The 20472-nt window shown below is 41.8% G+C and overlaps 2 protein-coding genes across 9 annotated transcripts in view; one reads left to right on the plus strand and one right to left on the minus strand.

Moving 5' to 3' along the window:
- The window catches only part of grm8a (glutamate receptor, metabotropic 8a), a 234735-nt gene extending 233254 nt beyond the window's left edge, over positions 1–1481 (plus strand). For all 6 annotated transcript variants that reach the window (XM_030341944.1, XM_030341947.1, XM_030341949.1 and 3 more), the window contains one exon: positions 734–1481. In XM_030341944.1, the coding sequence (XP_030197804.1) occupies positions 734–783 (50 nt within the window). In that variant the 3' untranslated portion in view covers positions 784–1481. The remainder of the gene's footprint in view (positions 1–733) is intronic.
- Positions 1482–10599: 9118 nt separating this feature from the next.
- On the minus strand, positions 10600–20058 carry LOC115532582 (C-type mannose receptor 2). Of its 3 annotated transcripts, none has more exons than XM_030342448.1 (4): positions 19664–20058; positions 12136–12495; positions 11726–12034; positions 10600–11630 (listed from the first exon to the last, which is right to left on the minus strand). In XM_030342448.1, the coding sequence occupies exons 1-4, from the start codon at positions 19704–19706 to the stop codon at positions 11257–11259; spliced, it is 1086 nt and encodes a 361-aa protein (XP_030198308.1). In that variant the 5' UTR covers positions 19707–20058; the 3' UTR covers positions 10600–11256. The 3 variants fall into 3 exon arrangements, with proteins under 3 accessions (XP_030198308.1, XP_030198307.1, XP_030198305.1); XM_030342447.1 differs by lacking the exon at positions 19664–20058 and adding an exon at positions 12870–12949; XM_030342445.1 differs by lacking the exons at positions 10600–11630; positions 11726–12034; positions 12136–12495 and adding exons at positions 15423–17300; positions 17396–17716; positions 17805–18158 and having other exon boundaries at positions 19664–20034.
- Between the last annotated feature and the right edge of the window lie 414 nt (positions 20059–20472).

Genomic DNA, 20472 nt, shown 5'->3' on the forward strand with positions numbered 1-20472 from the left:
ATGTTTTTTGTTTTCTTTGTTTTTTTGTTCGAAGTCTGGGGTAAAAAGCTCCAGAGTACGACGATAGAAGAGTTTATTGCCTGCGGATGTTGCAGTAACATTGACATTTACCATGAATTGCTTGAGGCTGCTCCCCAAACATAATGGCTTTGGATAAAACTAAAGGAAATAAAAAAGTAGCCTGGGAAATTCAAGTTTCACATCATTATCTAGGAGCCCCCCCCCCCCCCCCCTCTCTCTCTCTCTCTCTTTTGCTCTTCCCTACCCTCGCTCTCTCTTGCGCTCTCTCTCTCTCTCTCTCTCTCTCTCTCTCTCTCTCTCTCTCTCTCTCTCTCTCTCTCTCTCTCTGTACGTATCTCTCTCTCTCTGTACGTATCTCTCTCTCTTATAGTTCACATTTAGATTTTGAACAATACTGTTATGTTTGTGTTTGTGTTATGTTTTTATTACATTTCTTCTTTCCTCTCCCTCTACTCCTTCGGCCTCATTTTCTCCTATTTTATGTCCTTAGTCTGATCAAAAAGTCCCATATCTGTTTCAAAGCTACCACTGGAGTTTTATTTCCCTTCTTTTTCCTCTCTCAACTTCTTTTCTCACAGTTCTTTGTGTCACTGGGAGTCATTCTTCTTACCTGTGACTTTCTTTTTCCCTCTTTCTCTCTCTCTCTCTCTCTCTCTCTCTCTCTCTCTCTCTCTCTCTCTCTCTCTCTCTCTCTCTCTCTCTCTTTCTCTAGCTTCATCAACTAAGACGACGTATGTTAGCTACAACAATCACGCCATCTGAAATAACCAGACAAGAAAGTGGTGAAAAGAGAGAGAGAAAAAGAGAGAATGAGAGGAGAAGGAGAGAGAGAGAGAGAGAGAGAGAGAGAGAGAGAGAGGACGGCTTCATTGGGGATGGCGCCGTTCAAAGTGGAAGGAAACCGTTGCTCTCAGTCGGGTGCACCAGAATGGCATCACAGGGCTCCCAATGGAAAATATCAAGCATGAGACATTTTGTATTGTCGCTGTTCCTCATCGAAACCTAGGACCATGGAGAGGAGAAGGGACCAACGAACAAAGAAACAGCCAATAAGTGTGCCTGCTTCCCTGCTCGTCACAGCCCATTGGTCTAACCATAAGGTATAACTTGAAAATAAAAAAAAACAGACAGTGATGAAATCAGTGATGGACGGCAACGAATAAAGTTGAAACGAACCAAAAAAAGATACGACAAAATCACAGATCAAAACAATAAAAAAATCAACAACACCATTTCGACATTGTGGTTAAAAAATGTGGGAAAAGGCAAAAGCAGGGGAGCAGAAAAAGAGATAGATAAACATTGAAAAAAAAATGTGTATGTACAAAAAGAAAAATTAGAGAGGAAAATTGATGAGACTCAAAACATGTTTGTTGTTACTCTACCTGTAAGTATTTTTTGTGGTCGTGAAGATTTTTTCATTCTTGTCTCACCGTTGTCTGATGGATGGAACCTCCCCCCCCCCCCCCCCCCCCCCCCCCGTTTGCCCTCCCCTGCATTCTGAAATGAGTGTGTGTTCCCCCCCCCCCCCTCCCCCCCCCCCCCCCCCCCCCCCCCCCCCCCCGCCTCCCCACTGTCTTGGTTAACTGGGACGAGGGCCGCGAGATTGTGACCCCTGTCCAAATGCCATGGTTGAAGCATGCTGAGTTTTTTATACAAAAGAAAGATTTATTTATAATAAAGGAATGTTTTGCAAAAGTGAGGATTGGTTGGTTTTGTTCTTCAACTTGTGGACCTGTTTGGATTTTATGGATTTCTTTGTACATCATGTTGGGATGGATGGATGAATGATGGATGGATACAGCCATCCCCCCCAGAGGGGAGGATGGCTGTATTTTTGCTATATTGTACTGTGTTCATACTCTGGATGGATGATCAGTGGATAAAAACATATAGTAAGTAATATAAGTACAAAAAGCAGTTCAGTTGTAGCATAAAAAAAGATGTTTTGCACACCAAACCACATGTTTTTTCTGCAATGCACACACGAGAGAGAGAGAGAGAGAGAGAGAGAGAGAGAGAGAGAGAGAGAGAGAGAGAGAGAGAGAGAGAGAGAGAGAGAGAGAGAGAGAGAGAGAGAGAGAGAGAGAGAGAGAGAGAGAGAGAGAGAGAGAGAGAGAGAGAGAGAGAGAGAGAGAGGCCCAATCCCATTTCTTCCCCTTACCCCTCCCCCTTGTTTTGAAGGGGGAGGGGTAAGGGGTGGAAATGGGATTGGGCCAGAGAGAGAGAGAGGGTGAGAGGAAGAGGGGTTAAGAGAGGGAGAGAGATTGAGAGATAGAGGGGTTAGGAGGGAGGTGCTGAGTGAGAGGTGTCAATAGTGAGAGACGGAGAGAGGCTTGTGATGGAGAGTGGGGGGGGGGGGGAGAGGTAGTGAGTTATAGAGAGAGGGGGTGAGGCGAGGGAAGAGTGAGGGAGGAGAGCGAGATAGAGCGAGAGAACGTGTGTAGGAGAAGGTAGAACAAAGTGGAAGACATGCCAGAGGGAGGAGGGGAGAGAGAGAGAGGGAGAGAGAGAGAGAGAGAGAGAACGTAAGGTTGCGGTCAAAACAGCTGAGGGCTGAGGAGAGAGAGACCGATCGAGGGCCATAGCGTCAGAAGCGTGCCACCACGGCGTCCCGACGATTCACGCGCACGGTTGATGCTAACGTGTGCGGGTGATGCAAATGTGCTAAAGGTGATGCTAATGTGCTAACGTAATGCTAATGGTTGGTTAAGCTGTATGCTCGCTTCGGACACACTGAGGGAGAACCGCGTGACGGAATCCATTCTGGGCATGAGAAGAGGGTTCAATATGACAGACTCCTGTCGACTGTTAACCAGACGAAAGGAGTCTCCTCCCATGTGTTAGATGTAAGAAGGTGTATTTGCTATTTGTGTGTGTGTGTGTGTGTGTGTGTGTGTGTGTGTGTGTGTGTGTGTGTGTGTATACATTTGTAGTAGGGCTTAGTAGCAGCTGTAGGCCACTGCCAAAATGTAACTTCAGAGTTTAGGTTCAGACTAATTAATGAAAACATGTATGTGCAGAGGCATTACCATAAATACCATCAATAATTGAACACTTTTTTGAGACACAAACTTAAAACCCTCTACAACCTCTAATGACCATTGCAAGGAACTTACAGTTAAGTTAACACGCAAAGTAATGTTTCACCGTCTGTGATGTCTAAAGTTATAAATACCTGAAACCTCCAGGCTCCGACAATCTGCTGTCAACTCTCATGTAAATCTTGGGTAAATCACAGACTAATCTCAACTGACAGCCACCAAATGGCAGCGGTTTCCAAAAAAAAACGCCTCTCCGACAGGCCTGAGTGACGCTGATGAAAATGGCGCCTCACAAATCCGGCGCGATTAATTAGCACCCCGCTTAGAACTGGCAAAGTCACCAAACATTTAGTGCTGAGCAGAACCACTAGCCAAACGGTGTCAATGTTTTGTTTTGTTTTCCTTTGATAGAAAAATCACCTTCTGGGGATTGTTTTCAGCGCCAAGCATCGCTACTTTGGCAGTTGTCCCATAATTCCATTCTTTTTTTCTCCCATTTATAAAAAGTGTTTAGAATACGTAATTTGTTTGGACGGCGAGCTATTCAGCTGGCAGTAATCGTAGTTGTCTCCAGCCCGATTAATGGAATTTTCCATCTCAAACAGTGGCATACATTGTGTCACGCTTCGCAAGTTCGGAAGCAAATCCACGTAGAAAAACTGCTTGTTTCTCGCGTACGTTTATTTTATTTACTAATGCTGAAAGAGAAAATAACAGGTTGCCCACTTCCATGTGTGTACGTAGGGGCTCAAGAGAGAACAGTGAAGGGGATGCCATTTGTATCTCATTAACATCATCAAATTAGAAAAAAATATTTTTTTTTGGTCGGCGTTCAAAGCAGCACTCTTCCTTGCCATTAAATGTAATCACAATTAGGTTAAGGATTAAATGGAATTCAACTGATTTAAGATGAATGCGATGCAATGACAACACATAATTTATGAACGCAGATTATGGGATGGCAACAGTCAACCGTAGGTCAAAGCATAGACTGAAAAATGTAGGTTTTGTGGCCTCCATACTTCCTGTGGCCTCCGTCCTTAGAAAATGCACAATGTGGGCAATGCAATTTATTATCTTTGATGCAGAGTTTTCATTGTACAAACATATCATATTGTCATTTTGTCATTTTGAGTACAATTCTGGGGGTGACAGTGTAGACAGTTTTGGCAGTTTTACTCCTTATTATCCATATTTTCTGTCTTCATGCCCAAACACGTCTGGGATTAATACAAAAGTCGATAAAATGTTTTTTTCCTATTTTATGAATGTATTCAGCTTTTTCCTCACCTAGCCAAATCGATTATGTTTTTCTCATACTGTTTGGTTTTAGTCGCATCTAAGAAGTTTAGCCGAAATCTCTTGAACTGAGCACACAACCAAGTATAATCTGATAGGAAATTTACTTTTGTATCGGATTTGTTCACTTTGATTTGTTCGCAAAGTTTTTGTCGAACAAAGTTTTTGTCGAGGATGTCGGTTGGTAATACACTTGTGAACAGTCTTTTCCTCCATATCTACAATCATGTGGTTTTGATGTAGATCCTGACTGAATAGATTTAATAAGCCAAATAGGCTAAACTCATAAATTCACACACACGCTCACACAAATCCACACAACTAATGATTATTTTCATAGTTGATTGATCAAAAGATTATTTTTTTGATTAATAATTGAGTCTATAAAATGTTATATGTAGTAAATGCGATCATAAGTTACCAGAGTCCAAAGTAACTTGTGATGTCTCTATGTGCTTGCTTTCTCTGACAAGCAGCCAAGACAACACGGAATGATTCCTATTATAATCATAAATTAACCAAATATTTGAATTGAACTGCAACACTATTATGCATGGTTATTAATAATGGTTATGGTTATGGTTATTTGTACCTGATAAATGACAATTCATCTATTTTCTAAATGTTGACGACTGATCGATATTTATGAATGATTACAGCCATAATACATACATTCACACACACAGTATACATTATATATATATATATATATATATATATATATATACACACACATTTATTTATACAGTATATACTGTATATGCTCACACATATTTGTGTGTGTGTGTTTGTACAGTATGTGTGTGCGCTGCATGTACTTCTCGGTGTGTGTGTGTGTGTATTTGTGTGTGTGTGTTTGTGTGTGTGTGTTTGTATGTGTGTGTTCGTGTGCGAGTGTCACATGCATGCACGCGTACATGCACACGTATGCGCCTGTGATCCGAGCTGTGAAATCCCTCATTATGTCAGACAGCTGACCGGCAGGGGCGGGCGCTGGCTGGGCTCCCTCCACCTGTCAATCTCTGATCTGCTGCTGTCAGGGGGCCCGCACGATGACACCTGTTCAGTAGGGACCCGGCAGGAGGAAGAGGAGGACGATGAGGAAGAGGGGGGTGACAGAGGGGGATGGGATGAGAGAGGAGTAGAAGAACAGAGAGGGGCGGAGAGGGGACCGGAAGGAGAGGGGGAGAGAGGGTGAAGAGAAGAGATGCAGGTGGAAGGGGGAGGAGGGGGGGAGGTACAGGAAGAAGAGGAAGGACAATGAAGAAGAGGGGGGGAAGAAAAGCCAGGAGAAAGGAGGAGAGGCGAAAGGAGGAGGAGAGGAGGAGAACGGAAGGAGAGGGTGAGAGAGGATGAAGAGAAGATGGAGGAGGGGGAAGGTGCAGGAACAAAAGTAGTAGAGGAGAACGGATGGAGAGAGAGAGAGAGAGAGAGAGAGAGAGAGAGAGAGAGAGAGAGAGAGAGAGAGAGAGAGAGAGAGAGAGAGAGAGAGAGAGAGAGAGAGAGAGAGAGAGAGAGAGAGAGAGAGAGAGAGAGAGAGAGAGAGATCATGACGAGGAGGAGGATGAGGAAGGAGGGGGAAGGGATGATGGGGAGAGAGGGGAGAAATGAGGGGGGTGGGGAGTGAGGGGAGAAAGGAGGGGGGTGGGGAAGAGGACGAAGAACAGAGAGGAAGCCCAGTGATACCAAACAAAGAAAGGATTGGGCTCTTCGGCCCACAACAAAAACAACAACAACACAGGGGCAAACAGCAACAGGGGCCATACAAAAACAACAAGACTGTCTGAGCTCTGGGCTTTCAAAGCACAAGGAGCCAGCTTTCCATCCGGGACTTTTAAGCAATTACCAGCGTCAGATGTGCCGTGCCAGGGGAGGCCATTACCTTAAAAACACTCAGTGGTGATATGGATCTGAGCTCTTACAGATGTCTGCCCGCCTGCCCACCACCCGGCTGACTGTTGAAGCTTCTTCTACTCGTGTTGTTGTTTGTGTTTTTCCTCGTCCAATGCGTGGGCTGCTTCAGAACCTCGTGGAATCTAGCTTGTTTCTTAAAATCGTAATATCTGTGTTTCTCTGTTTAGTTAGAGAGAGAGAGTTTGAACGAGAGTGAGAGTGAGAAAGAGAGAGAGTTTTGAGAGAGAGAGAGAGAGAGAGAGTTTTGAGAGAGAGAGAGGGAGAGAAGGAGAGGGGGAGAGAGGGGGAGAGAGAGAGAGAGGGGGGGGGGGGATAGAGAGGGGGAGTGAGAGAGAGGGGGGAGAGAGCGCGAGAGCGAGATTGCAATAAAGCTAAGTGATTGTGCTCACCGAAACCAAACAATCTGCTAGCTTAATCCTGTAAGCATGGCATTGATATATGAGGTGGATAATAATTTTATCCAAAAATGATTTAAAAGTATGTGAAGAGAGAATCTATTTGTTAAGAAATGTGTCCATTTTTTCGGGGTTCAAACGTCCAGCAAACATATTTTGGGGAACCTTGAGCCAGTCCCCCTAAACCCCCAGCCACTCCATCGTCTGAATTTAGACACGTCACTTTGAATAGAAGCAACTGTTTTAGGATCTAAATGCAAATAGAGTAACTCAGCAGTAACAAATCTATGGAGAGAGCTGTAAGGAAAAATGTATTGTTTATCTGATCTCATCTCATGAGGGAGACATTAAAGGCAGCCCAAAGAACCACCTTGGAGATTGCAATGTCTCTGTGAGCCCTGTTTGACCCCCAATGAATAAAAGTTGTTCAGTATGTGACTGTGGCTGTCAACTGTTCACTGCTAATGATCCTTCATACTATTTGCTGTAATTAGCTAACAGAATGCATCTGGTTCTTAATTGTATGTAACCAAATAATACCTCGAATATCAAATACATTTTACCTGGAGCATACGGTTTCCTACGGTGCTTTCCATCGGAAACCAATCAGTTGTTCAACCGTCAAACAGCAAAGAGCAATGTTATGTATTACAATTTAATCATCATTTTCACACTCTTCGATCAGCAGATGTTTATTTTTTCGCGCGTTTCCGGTTGGTAACGTCTTATTCGGGCTGTTCAGTGAGTGGGTGCCACGTAACATATATGTCACACACGTCAATCACTTGACACAAGTTCAATGTTGATCAGAAGATATCCGAGGAACTCGCAATGATCCGGTTCTCTTAATTATGCCCCCAAAAATTGAGCAGTAAATGATCCGACTTTCACGCAGTAATATGGCAGGGTTTAAGCCTCTTAGCCCATTAAAACCAACCATCCCAGCATTATTTACTTGCTTTATTTGTGACCCTTTACAATAACAGTACATTAATTCACCATTAAATAACATAAGTTAATGCAGTACTATAAAGAATTAGAATCAACCTGGACCGAATAAATTAATCTAAACATTAATACCGTGGTTAACATGCATTAGTAAATCATAACTAGACTGTTAGTTAATGCTTATAACTGCTTTAACTTAATTCAGTTAATGGTTGATTAATGTGCTGGTTGTAAAGGGTTACCGCTCTTTTGCTTCTCTGAACGATTTGGTATCGAATCATCACCACGGGGTCACTGTGATAACTTTGCCCTAGTACCTTTTAAAAAGCAAAAAAAAAAAAAATTCTTTTTTCACAGAATATGCCAAGCCAGGCTCCATATTTCTCGCCGGTATGGTATAAGAGGGTAGAAAATAGTGTGTCGTAAGAGATAAAAGGAATAAATCACACATTATTAATATAAACCACATTATTCCAATGAGAGTAAATACTAAATTCCCGGCACAGAATCCCATCTCCTGCAGCCATGGCAATGTCACAGCGTTCCTGCAGATACAGTCGTGACCTTCTGTCTCTTCGGGCCATTACTTAAGGTCGGACCGAGATCAATCATGGAGGTAGAGCATTTCATCGAGAACTCGGGAGCTTGCTTTATTTCTCCATCGAGCAAAGAACCTATGCGAATCAACTCATCTTTAAAGGAGTCGTGCGTGAGTAAGAGCTTCTGGTGGCGGTGCAGTTGTGCGCGGAGGTATTGTTTCTGTTTGTGTTTTTTTTTCATCACCATGGAAAAATGATGTGATGATGCGTGTCTCATTCTAGTAGGTTATAGTTTTAAGGGTATAGAACAATCCTCCCACATTTATTCTCTCTCTCTCTCTCTCTCTCTCTCTCTCTCTCTCTCTCTCTCTCTCTCTCTCTCTCTCTCTCTCTCTCTCTCTCTCTCTCTACCTACCTCTCTCTCTCTCTCTCTACCTCTCTCTCTCTCTCTCGGCCAAAACGAATCACACAGTTACAATTCATCCATCCATCAGGTTGTACCTTGTACAAGTGCCCATGTTATATGTGATAGGGTGACCGACTGTGGCCATGCATCCATGATGACATTTTCTGAATTGTCGGTCCACAGTGAATGACTGGAATTATTGACCCTCGACTGTAAAGCCTGACATTAGACACCATTAAGTGTACTGGTGACATTTCAACAGTGGTGCACGCACATGCGTGTGTGTGTGTGTGTAATCGCTTTATTATGTGTGCTATATTCCAAACACATGGACAGGACATTTAACCTTGAATGCTTCTGGTGTGTGTATGTGTGTTTCAGCTTTAATGCGCTGCATTCCCTCACTCGTGCACGCTCTTCCCTGCACTGATGGCTTTTCACTTTGTATGCCTTAGTGCACGTGCACACGTGTGTGATGTGTGCGTGTTGTGCGTGCGCATGGGTGTGTTTAGCATGTACACATGTGCCTACGTGTTGATGCAGGTGTCGTGCATGTGTGTGTGTGTGTGCGTCTTTGCATCTTGCGAGCGAGAGGAAATTGTCATGTTTCATTGTGTCCTTTTGAACAATTAAGGTTGTTTCAGTGGTTTGAAGGCAGACTCGATTTTGAACATGCTGACAGCAGTGTTGGCACCAGTGTCAAGGAAAGAGTTATTGACACCGGTGAAGTTGCATCCTCTGACACTGTCGAACTAGAGGAAGCACAGTGCATTGCTTTGCATTTGATATCAGCTTCTTTTATGTGTGTTTATTCATATAAAAATATAGAATAAAATCTGGATGTGTTGGTTTTTGTTTCAGTTGTCGGATAAAAACGGACAGTTTGATACATATTCTATCACACATGAATTAGAGATTATGGAGATCATTGGGATCTTGGGAACTCGTTCCATCGTTGAGTAGTAGGCTACGTAATCCCTCCCTTAAGACATACACTAAAGCAGGTACAACCCCTGCCATGCAATCCTTAATCCTCATGTTCTGTGGATCTGTTTACTAGAATGTTACTGCAAATGAGCCAGCGACAAGATACCCCCAGCAACCTGGGTTCCCATTGGCTCTCTGTCGCCACAATACGCAGAAACCGAGGGAGGGGAACCAAACAACCCTTGCTTTGCATGTTATTTTGGCTTCTGTTGAATTTCATCTACGTAATTGGAATTTCTACGATCGAGATCCAAAATGTTTCACATTCGGTTAACGTCTGTAATGGTGCGGGTTAAAAAAAGATTACAAGCGTGATGGAACCAAAACAGTTTGCCACTGGTAATGGGTTCTGATGATTTTCTGATACATAGATATTTTTTTTGGGGTAATAAATGAACCAGGATGTGTAGGCTAGGTGATTATGCAAGACAACCATCCCAGGGATGCGAGAGAACGCTTCAGAACAGCCAAAATGGTCGATATATCAGCTGATGTCCCATTGTGGGACATCAGCAAGGTCCAAATTGTGCATTTGGACCTTGAAACCATATTTTATTAGGTCAATGGCAGCTTTTAGGATTAATCAGGGGATGGTTTTGGTTTGTTTTTGTGTATGTGTTACTGCAATTACACAACATGTGTGTTGTTGCATCTACAATTGAGCCTTAGGAATTCATCATTCTTGCCACATAGATAGATCAGCTAATATGAACATTTTAAAAGAGGAATGGAGTCTCTAGGTGAGAAATTGCTGCGGAAGTCTGGTCCCAAAATGTCTAGAGAATAGGAAAGAAAGAAAGAATTAAGGAAAGGAAGAAAGATAGAATAAAGCCTAGGAATAACATTAGTTGAGCGCTGCTTGCAGCACTCAGCTAATTATGACAGCACAGGATGAAGTGGAGGGCACCAGACAGGAGTATGTGTGTGTGTGTGCATGCGTGTTTGTTTATTAATTCACCCAAAAAAATCTCTCTTTCCAGATTCAACGGGCTATCCGGGCTCAGAATCACATTTATAATATTAATAATAATAACAATAATAATAATAATTCATTTTATTTGTTGAGCACTCTTCATTCTAAGCAGAATCTCAGAGTGCTATTTACGTGGCATTTACCTCAATGCCACGTCTTTCGAATATCCTTTGTCGGCAGCCCAAGTCCAATCCCTCCTTTTAGGGTGCGATGCAATGAGTAGAAGGACCAGAGTGTTTACATATCGGCACTTTAATCTCTGAAATAAATGTCCAAGTAACCTAGCAACATAATTAAAAAAAAGACATGCCCCCATATCATCCCTTACTGAACCCGACATGAAAGTTATGCTCGGCTTCCACTATGGAGATGGATCTGAAAAACTGTATTTCCGTCGGGATCAGTAAGGCATCTATCTTGCTATCTATCAATGCATTTCTCAAAATCCACACAAAACACTATGCTTTCATATGATGCATTCTGCGATTAAAAAGTTTCAGCCGTTTCAGGGGGGAACGGATGGCATCAAGAAAACAAACTAAATAAAACAAAAAAAAGGAAATTTACACTTTTACACTTATTAAAACCCAGGCTTTGTTGTTCAAATCGAAAGGTGAAAAGAAATTAAACGGGGAAAGATGAAGGGTTTCCTGAACGAGTAATGACAGAAAAATACAATTTCTTAAACCCACACAAACCAACACAAGGTCAAAGGATAACTAATTACTTTTTAATCGGTGGTACTGTACATGTCCTCAATGCAAAGAGCAGGTAGCTTTGTTTGGCATTTCACATCACTCCATGTGCCTCTACCATCTATGGCACCGCAGTGGTAGGAGAGAGGCAGCTCGGGAGGGCCGTCCCTCCAGTTGATAAAGTCCACCACCTGGTCGATGGTGGACCAGAACCAGAACCCTAACACTCTACTCTGTCTCAGACCAAGCCAGACCGGTCCAGGAACCCCAGTCGCATTGAGCCATTTTTCGACTTCCAATTGCTCATCTTGATCCCTGATGAACAGAAGTCCGTCGTGGTTCTTCTTGCAGTAGTCGTAGGCCTCTTCCCAGGTTAGGGGGTCAGTGGGGACGGTGATTCTGGTATCTCCTTAGGTGGGAAACATAAACGTTAAGAAGGAATGTTTCCACTTGCAACGATTTAACATGTCAGATTACCACATGATTTAAAATGTTGCAACTCACCTTGCATGCAAATAATATTGTGTGTATTATTACATCTGTCTAAAACAACGTTATCTTCATACTGATGAGCACATTCCTTGTGGCCTGCTGCGCTGATGGTAATTCCCTCCCTGAACGTGGAGCACTGTCCGTCTTCCCACTGGTAGTTATCATGCTTCAGTCCGATCCAGAAGGTCCTGTTGGCTCCTCTTCTGAGGGCCTCGTCGTTTTGGTTGTTGTTGTTGATGCTGACCAGGTCAGTGAAATGCTTCCTGCAGTACAGGCGGGCTTCACACCAATCCTTCTTCTGTTCAATGAGCTGGTATGCAGCTACAACCCCCCTCCCCAAACACACACATATATGATTATGATCAATTGTATAAACTAATTTATTCTCTAGAAAGCATAGCAACACAAATAATATTACTTACATATATTGTAGCACATGAAATACATTGTTTCATTGCATGGCTGCTCTCTCCATTCATTGTTTTGAATCGCCACACATTTCTGTTCATAGGTTATGTTAGCTTCCGTTGTCCACTTCGTCATTTCAACTCCATTTGACCATTCGCTTTGATGTGCATCTTTCTTTTCATGAAGACCAAGATAGGCTGTTGCTCCTGGCCTATTTATTAATTTATGAATCAATTGGGCATCATAGCGATTATGTAAAGTCACGAGATGACCATTTTTGTCCGCACACGCCGTTTGTCCGTTTTTCCAGTTCCGTTTTTCCACGCTCAGTCGCTCAAACTTTCTCAGTTCAGTTGATAATGTTAAGTGGAAAACTGCAGAAAAGAAAAAACAAAAATAAAATTCAGGCAGAACATTTGAATAGCAGCCAGGGCAACACAATGTACTTGGTGGAATGGTTCTGTTTGAGGAAACTCTCTTCCCGTTCACAGCAAACAAACCCCCAACAGGAGAGCAGAACCGGCAACAATAATTCATGTCAAGGATTATTAAAAATTGATAAAGCCCTCAGAGGTATGATAATAATGCATTTTCTGTTGTCCAGCCCTTTAAAAACATTTAAAAGATCCCTTAAATGATTGTCTGTCTAAAGGGGATTGACCTACACAGCCACACTACTGCAGGCACTCTCCATGCATTCTTCGCTGATGGCATCGAAGGTCAATCTCGACTTAAGCGCTACACTTACTTAAACACAGCAGCAGAAGCGACCACAAATGGGGGGAGTCCATGATCACGGGGACATGGAATTGTTTCAATAGAAAAACGGATCTGTGTAAGATAAAGATGTCAGAGGAAACCATCGTCATTGATACATCAAATCCATATCATCGCTGAACAACTTCCCAAAGTTCCCAAAACTCAGTTGAATATAATCAGGACACGCATGTACTGGTTACTAACAATTAATATATTCTTGCTTGAATAAGCCATGGATTTGACTGTAAGACTAAACAGCTTTGAAGACAGAACATTTGCAAAATTTTCTCTAATATATATATATTGATTTACAAGATTGGAAAAAACCAACTAGACATATATTTTGGTTGCTTACTTGGTCCGCAAAGGTCTGTGTTTGCTGCGGCAGATTTGCTCTTAATATATATATGCTCCCATGATAATAAACACTGCATCAGACCATAAAATAAGAAAATATTTTTACGATGCAGGTCATTTAGATGTACCTTGACGATGCAAATAGATACCACCATTGCATGTTACCTGACAATCCATGTTCACTTTCACACTTTAGACATTTGGTCTAAAAGGAAAATTGTTGTTTTTCAGTTTTGTCTGTAAATTGCCTGGATGTAAAACGCTGATATTGCATTTAGAATATGAGGTGGTGTAACATTTGGCATACTAACATAAAATTATGCATACAATAAATTAAAGTCTCATTTATGTATGGTTGACATAGTTCCATGATCCGTAATGAATATCATTACTTAACAAACTAACTTCTTAATTAACGAATAATCTTTATACATATTCATTTTTTACTTTCTCGGTCAAGGAACCCTGACACTGAAGACTTTCAGTGGTATTATACATTATCATCTGCTCATCTTATATTAATGTGCATGTGACAATAAACACAAATATACATACACCCACACAGACTGATGTTTGTTCCGTCCCTACCACCGAGCACACATATATTCCCCACCAAATATGGGAATGTCACCTGGATCTTAACATGCGTTCTCCAGCTAACAGAGAGAGAGAGAGAGAGAGAGAGAGAGAGAGAGAGAGAGAGAGAGAGAGAGAGAGAGAGAGAGAGAGAGAGAGAGAGAGAGAGAGAGAGAGAGAGAGAGAGAGAGAGAGAGAGAGAGAGAGAGAGAGAGAATTATGTGTGTGTGTGAGAGAGTTGGGTCTTTATTCAAATATTAAACAAACAAGCACATTTTCAGTGTAGACATAAAACATTCTTATCGTACCCTTATCTTATGTTATATTTCCATAAGCGTCACCTGCGCAACACAAACGCCAGCTTCAAGAAGTTATTTGCATGTTTGCTGTGCTGCTGGCTTCATGTAGATATAAAAGTAGGCAGGACCACCAAGAAATAATACTAATCTTGAAAATAGTCCCAGAAGTTGTCCAGCGGTCGTATTGTTCTACACTGGCCTAGTCAGTAGTTACATCTCTCTATCTGTCTCTGTCTGTGTGTCCATCCATCTCCCTGCCTGTCTGTCCGTCTGTCTGTCTCTCTGTCAGTCTGTAACACATTGCGGCGACATCCTGAGCTCCACGGTCAAGTTTGGTTTATTGCCCTCCAGACAAACTATTACCGAACGGTATCCTGGTATTAATATCCATTCATATTCTTTTAAGATGTTTTTTTAACCTTTCTTTATTACTTATATTTAGAACTCCACCTCCCTTACCACCTTAATGAAATAACCTGTAATTCATTCATCGCATTGTAGAAATCGATGAAATTGGAACCCTTAATGGCATACATTTCTGCCTGTATTGATTTCAAATTACACTTTCCATTTAGGAATAGGAACTTTAAAGAAAACCTGATGGACAATGGACATTTGTAAATCAAGTATTCCATTGATGAAACAGAACTATAAACCACTTAATTTTTTTTTCCCTCATATTTAGAATCCCCTGTGTGGACTTCCTTAGCGTTTCTGAAACGATCAAATTAATGTTATTTTATTTAGAATTAATAAACATTATTTGTAACATGTGTTGTTTTTCCCTCCAATACCCCATTATCAACGGCTATGACTACAGTTGTACCACAGGGTTTCGAAATCAGCCGCATGCCCTCTGTGTAATCTCTGACACTGCTCCATGGATCCGGTCGAACAGTCAAAAACATTTGTCTTATAACACTTTTCCTGGACCTCGATGAAATAAGTCAGGACGTCAAGGAAAGTTGGAAAGGGAAATTCTTAAGGACTTTGGGAAAAAAAGACTACGCAAGAAGCACAAGAGAATCCCACTGCACTTAGGCTATGTAATTATGAAATTGCGGATGTTATGGAAAAAGGTCTGACACGGCTGTGTCATGATAGTTATGCCACAGCTGTGTGACTGTGTCGACTGGCTTTGACATGCGAGGCGTGCGAAACGATGACGTTAAATGCCACATTCTCAATGTTTTAACCTATGACTGATGCACGCAGGGAAAGCAGAGTATGTGTGCTTGTGTTTGTGCGACTGCAGTGTAGTAACGCTGGTGCTTGCCGTGCTCAGAGAGGCTATGTTCAACTCGTCCTCATTAAAGAAAGGGGATTCAATGTTTATTTGCATGCATCTCAAAACTGTAACCGGACCCAAAACCATGCGCTGGATCGAGGGTAACCCTGTCAACCTGCCGTTAAGCAGTACATTTAACAGAATGGTTTTAAACCAAAGCACGCAGATAGGCGTTACATTCACTGGCAGCCGAGTGAACTACGACTCGAGTAGGCTCACTTCCTGATCCTCCTGTCAAAAGAACAAGCGTTGCCTGTCCTGTCGTGGAGTCCAGAGATTGTGTGTTCAGTTAAGAGACTGGCTTGTGTGAGGGGGCGGCTCCGATGTGAAGTGGACAATGTTTTCTCCGTTCCCAGCTCCCAAAGTTAAAAAAACAAAGAGGTGAACATTGAATAAAATATTTCCCTGCTGCTTTTAATTATGCCCTTCATCCAAATTGTATCTGGAAACTGTGGCTAAACAAATAATTAAATATAAAACGATATCAGATTATGCAATACAAGCATTGTTTTTATATTCTATTTAGGGTGTTAAGCAGACTGAAGCGACTTACAACCGTTCATGCACGCATTCACACACCGACAGCGGTGTCAACCCCACAAGGAGACCGCCAGCTCGTCAGGAGCAGTCAGGGTGAGGGGTCTCGCTCAGGGACACCTCGACACTCAGCGAGGAGAACCGGGGATCGAACTAGCCAACCTTACGGTTACAAATCAACCCTGAACCACTGCCACCACGCAATGTCTAAAAGTTCTGTTAACGCGGACACAGCACACATACAGTATGTTGGCACGCTTCACTACGTTGGCCAATAAGAATACAGTATCTCCACCAAGCATCTCCGTTCTTTGAGAGGAGAGGACCAGAGCACAGTTAGGAAGAATATCAGGCAAATTGGTGGCAGGGTTGCCAGGCCGATGTAGCCATAAGGCGTACCATATTTAAAAGGGGCTTTACAGGGGGAAAACCAGCATGGCTGCCATAATATTCCTGCCCTGTTTGGCAAACTGTTCAACATTGAGTGCGGAACTTGAATGGCCCAACTATAATTGCCCTAACCCTAACCCAAACTCATTCATATTTGATTATTCATAAATTTCTAATGAAATATAAAATAAAGAATAAATATATATGTAATATAAACATCAACATTTGTTGAATTCGTATTACGACGCTGAAATCAGATCTCCTCCTGCATGGATGATCGGTCAACGTATCGCTCCCTATCACAAACCACCGGAAGGCCTTGGGAAGAACTATTGCTTTGGTCCTCCACATATATATGACGTCAACTCATGATCTATTCAGACTCAAATATAATTTATTTGATTATTCCCATTATTTGATGTACTTTTTTTCAATTCAACATCGTCACAAGAAGATAAGGTCATTTTTTTTCTAAGTACAAGTATCTAAGTATATAAATAAGAAATCCTTATGGGTTTCCTGAGCATGTTTTGTCAAAGTTTAGAGGGATACATTTGAAATCCACACAAATTCTTAAACCCACACAAGCCAACTCAAGAACAAGGTAATGAGCGCTTAAAGTGTTCAATGCAAAGAGCAGGTAGCTTGGTTTGGCAGTTCACATCCCTCCACATGCCTCCGGCCTCCATGGCACCACAGTGGTAGGAGAGAGGCAGCTCGGGTGGGCCGTCTCTCCAGTTGATAAAGTCCACCACCTGGTCGATGGTGGACCAGAACCAGAACCCAAACGCTCTACTCTGTCTCAGACCGAGCCAGACCGGTCCAGGAACCCCAGTCACGTCGAGCCATTTTTCGACTTCGCTTTGCTCATCTTGATCCCGGATGAACAGAAGTCCGTCGTGGTTCTCCTTGCAGTAGTCGTAGGCCTCTTCCCAGGTTAGGGGGTCAGTGGGGACGGTGATTCTGGTATCTCCTTAGGTGGGAAACATAAACGGTAAGAAGGAATGTTTCCTCTTGCAACGATTTAACATGTCAGATTACCACATGATTTAAAATGTTGCAACTCACCTTGCATGCAAATAACATCCTTCCCACTATCACAACTGTCTAAAATAACTTTATCTTTAGACTGATGAGCACATCCCTTGCTCTTATATCTGATGGTAATTCCCTCCCTGAACGTGGAGCACTGTCCGTCTTCCCACTCGTAGTTATCATGCTTCAGTCCGATCCAGAAGGTCCTGTTGGCTCCTCTTCTGAGGGCCTCCTCGTTCTGGGTGTTGTTGTTGATGCTGACCAGGTCAGTGAAATGCTTCCTGCAGTACAGGCGGGCTTCACACCAATCTTTCTTCTGTTCAATGAGCTGGTATTCAGCTACAACCCCCCCCCCTAAACACGCACACATATATGATTATGATAAATTGTATAAACTAATTTATTGTCTAGAAAGCATAGCAACACAAATAATATTACTTACATGCATTGTAGCACATGAAATAATTTTTTTCATTGCATGGCTGCTCTCGCCATTCATTGTTTTGAATCGCCACACATTTCTGTTCATAGGTTATGCTAGCTTCCGTTGTCCAGTTCGTCATTTCCTCTCCATTTGACCATTCGCTTCGATGTGCATCTTGCTTTTCATGAAGACCAAGATAGGCTGACGCTCCTGGCTCATTTATTAATTTATGAATCAATTGGACATCATAGCGATTATGTAAAGTCACGAGATGACCACCTCCCTCCACACACGTCCTTTGTCCTTCATTCCAGGACCCTTCCTTAATTTTCACAAACGTTCTCAGTTCAGTTGATAATGTTAAGTGGAAAACTGCAGAAAAGAAATAACAAAAATTAAATTCAGGCAGAACATTTGAATAGCAGCCAGGGCAACACAATGAACTCGGTGGAATGGTTCTGTTTGAGGAAACTCTCTGCCCGTTCACAGCAAACAAACCCCCAACAGGAACCGGCAACAATAATTCATGTCAAGGATTATTAAAAATTGATAAAGCCCTCGAAGGTATTATATATAATTTCTGCAGCTAGGCGTCGCTCGACCTAAACAATTACAAAATACATACGTTGGCGACGTTTCCTTTGTTTGTTTTTGAACTTGGAAAGATATTGGTGATTGAACAGATATTCACCCTCTGATTTACAGCGATGTGACCCAGGGAACTGAGGACCCTTCACTAAACAATAGCCTTACTAAATTGCAATTTAGTCTGAGATGTCTCACGTTCGTAATGGGCACTGTTCTGGAGTATCTCTACAACAGTAAAAAAGCAGGTAAATAACTGTGTAGCCAGTGGTCTCTAGTGTGGGTGTAACCCACATAAACTGTTCATAATACTGATTAAACTGACTTAACACAGACTTTTTATTATACTGGCTAAACTGACTTAACATAGACGGTTCGTAACACTGGTTGAACTGACTTAACATAGACTGTACTACAGGTTAACAATGACTTTACACGGACTGTATATAACACAGTTTAAACTGACTTCACATATGTGTGCATTAGTGGAAACAACTGCGTCCCTCTCCCGGACACGGAGATCAGAATTGACCTCTGACCAGACGGAGCTCCACACGTATACACACACCGTGGCTCATCTCTAAGTGTCCTAGAAGCTTAACCCTCTCTCGGACGCAGACATCAAAATCATCCACTGGCTGGACAGAGCTCCAACCGCCATTTTGTTAGACTTAAATTAACTGACGAAACTAAACGTAACATGACTGACTTTAATACAGTAACTCTCTGTGTCACGTTAGGTCGATCTCCACCGGCAATAGTGATAGACAGCAACTCCACGTTGATTCACAACGTCATCAAACTACGTCTTTTGTTAATGTTTGGATTGATACACCATGGCGGCAGAGATTAAAAATATCTTTAAAATACCCAGTGCTTCAAAAGGGGGATCTCAAGAACAAGAATTGTTCTTCAAAATAAGAGTACAACAAAAGTAAAGAGCCCCAGAGAATCATTTGAGGGGTAGAATTAGTGTAGGGCTAGGATACAGTTATGCGTTAGAAGATTACTAATCAAAGTAATTATGTTTTAAGGGTTTTGTTTTACAAATAATGACAGTGTGATGCCCTCTGTTCCGCCAGAGGTCATGGACTATCGCGAATATATTGGTTAGCTTGATGGGTTAATGGGATAACGTTTTAATAATCCTTGAATAACTTTCACTTTCAAAGCAACAATTCATAATATTGAATTAACTTTAACTAAATAAACATTGGCAATGGTTCCTCTTTGGAATTTCATCCATATTAAAAAATGAATCTAAATCTCGACATCCCAATCATTGGACTTACTTGGACTCCACAGCAGAAGCCAAAACAAAGAAGAGGGGCCCATGTTCCCAGGAAGATTCAATGTTTTGGTAGAAAATTGCTGTAATAGAGAAGAGAAATAGAAGAAACCTTCTTTGTTGGTAAATAGTATCTACAGCGATCAGCAGAACAATTGATTCGTCCCCAAAAATCTGTTGAGTATAATCCGGACACATGCATTATCATTTATAACTTTCAACATGTTATAAAGAAAAAAAAAATTAAAAAGGAAAACTTCAGGACTTTTCAAAATGGAGCATGTTTTCGGGTTATTTTGTACAAGGGACTAATTATGACAGCAATTTTTGAGAATGGCCCAGTATTGAGCGAGAATGCTGCTGCCGTAATTCAAATATAAATAGGTGAATAGGAAAAAAATAGGTATATATTAGGTATGTTTACTTACCTGATCCCAAAAGGTTTGTGTTCTCTGCAGCAGAAATGCTCAGAATATATACATGCTTCCATGCTAATGAAAACGTGTATTAGAACATGTAAATATATGAAAATAGACACATTTGCAAAATATTATCAACTGGATCAAGTGCCACGGAAAGGCCTAAACAAATAAGGTATTATGAATGTGCCTTGACAACACAGGTAGAAACAAATTGACCATCCATGCTCCTTTCAATTTATTATGGTTAAAAATTGTGTTTGGTTTGGCTGACCATCATAATTAAACAAAACATTTGTTTTCTCTTTTTTTGCTTTGTGGTTTGCACTTTTGAGGAAGCACAAACACACACAGTTGTGAGATTTAAACATCATCAACACACTTTCTTGTTATT

The sequence above is a fragment of the Gadus morhua genome, chromosome 19 (genome assembly GCF_902167405.1).
Source record: "Gadus morhua chromosome 19, gadMor3.0, whole genome shotgun sequence".
Lineage (NCBI taxonomy): Eukaryota > Metazoa > Chordata > Actinopteri > Gadiformes > Gadidae > Gadus > Gadus morhua.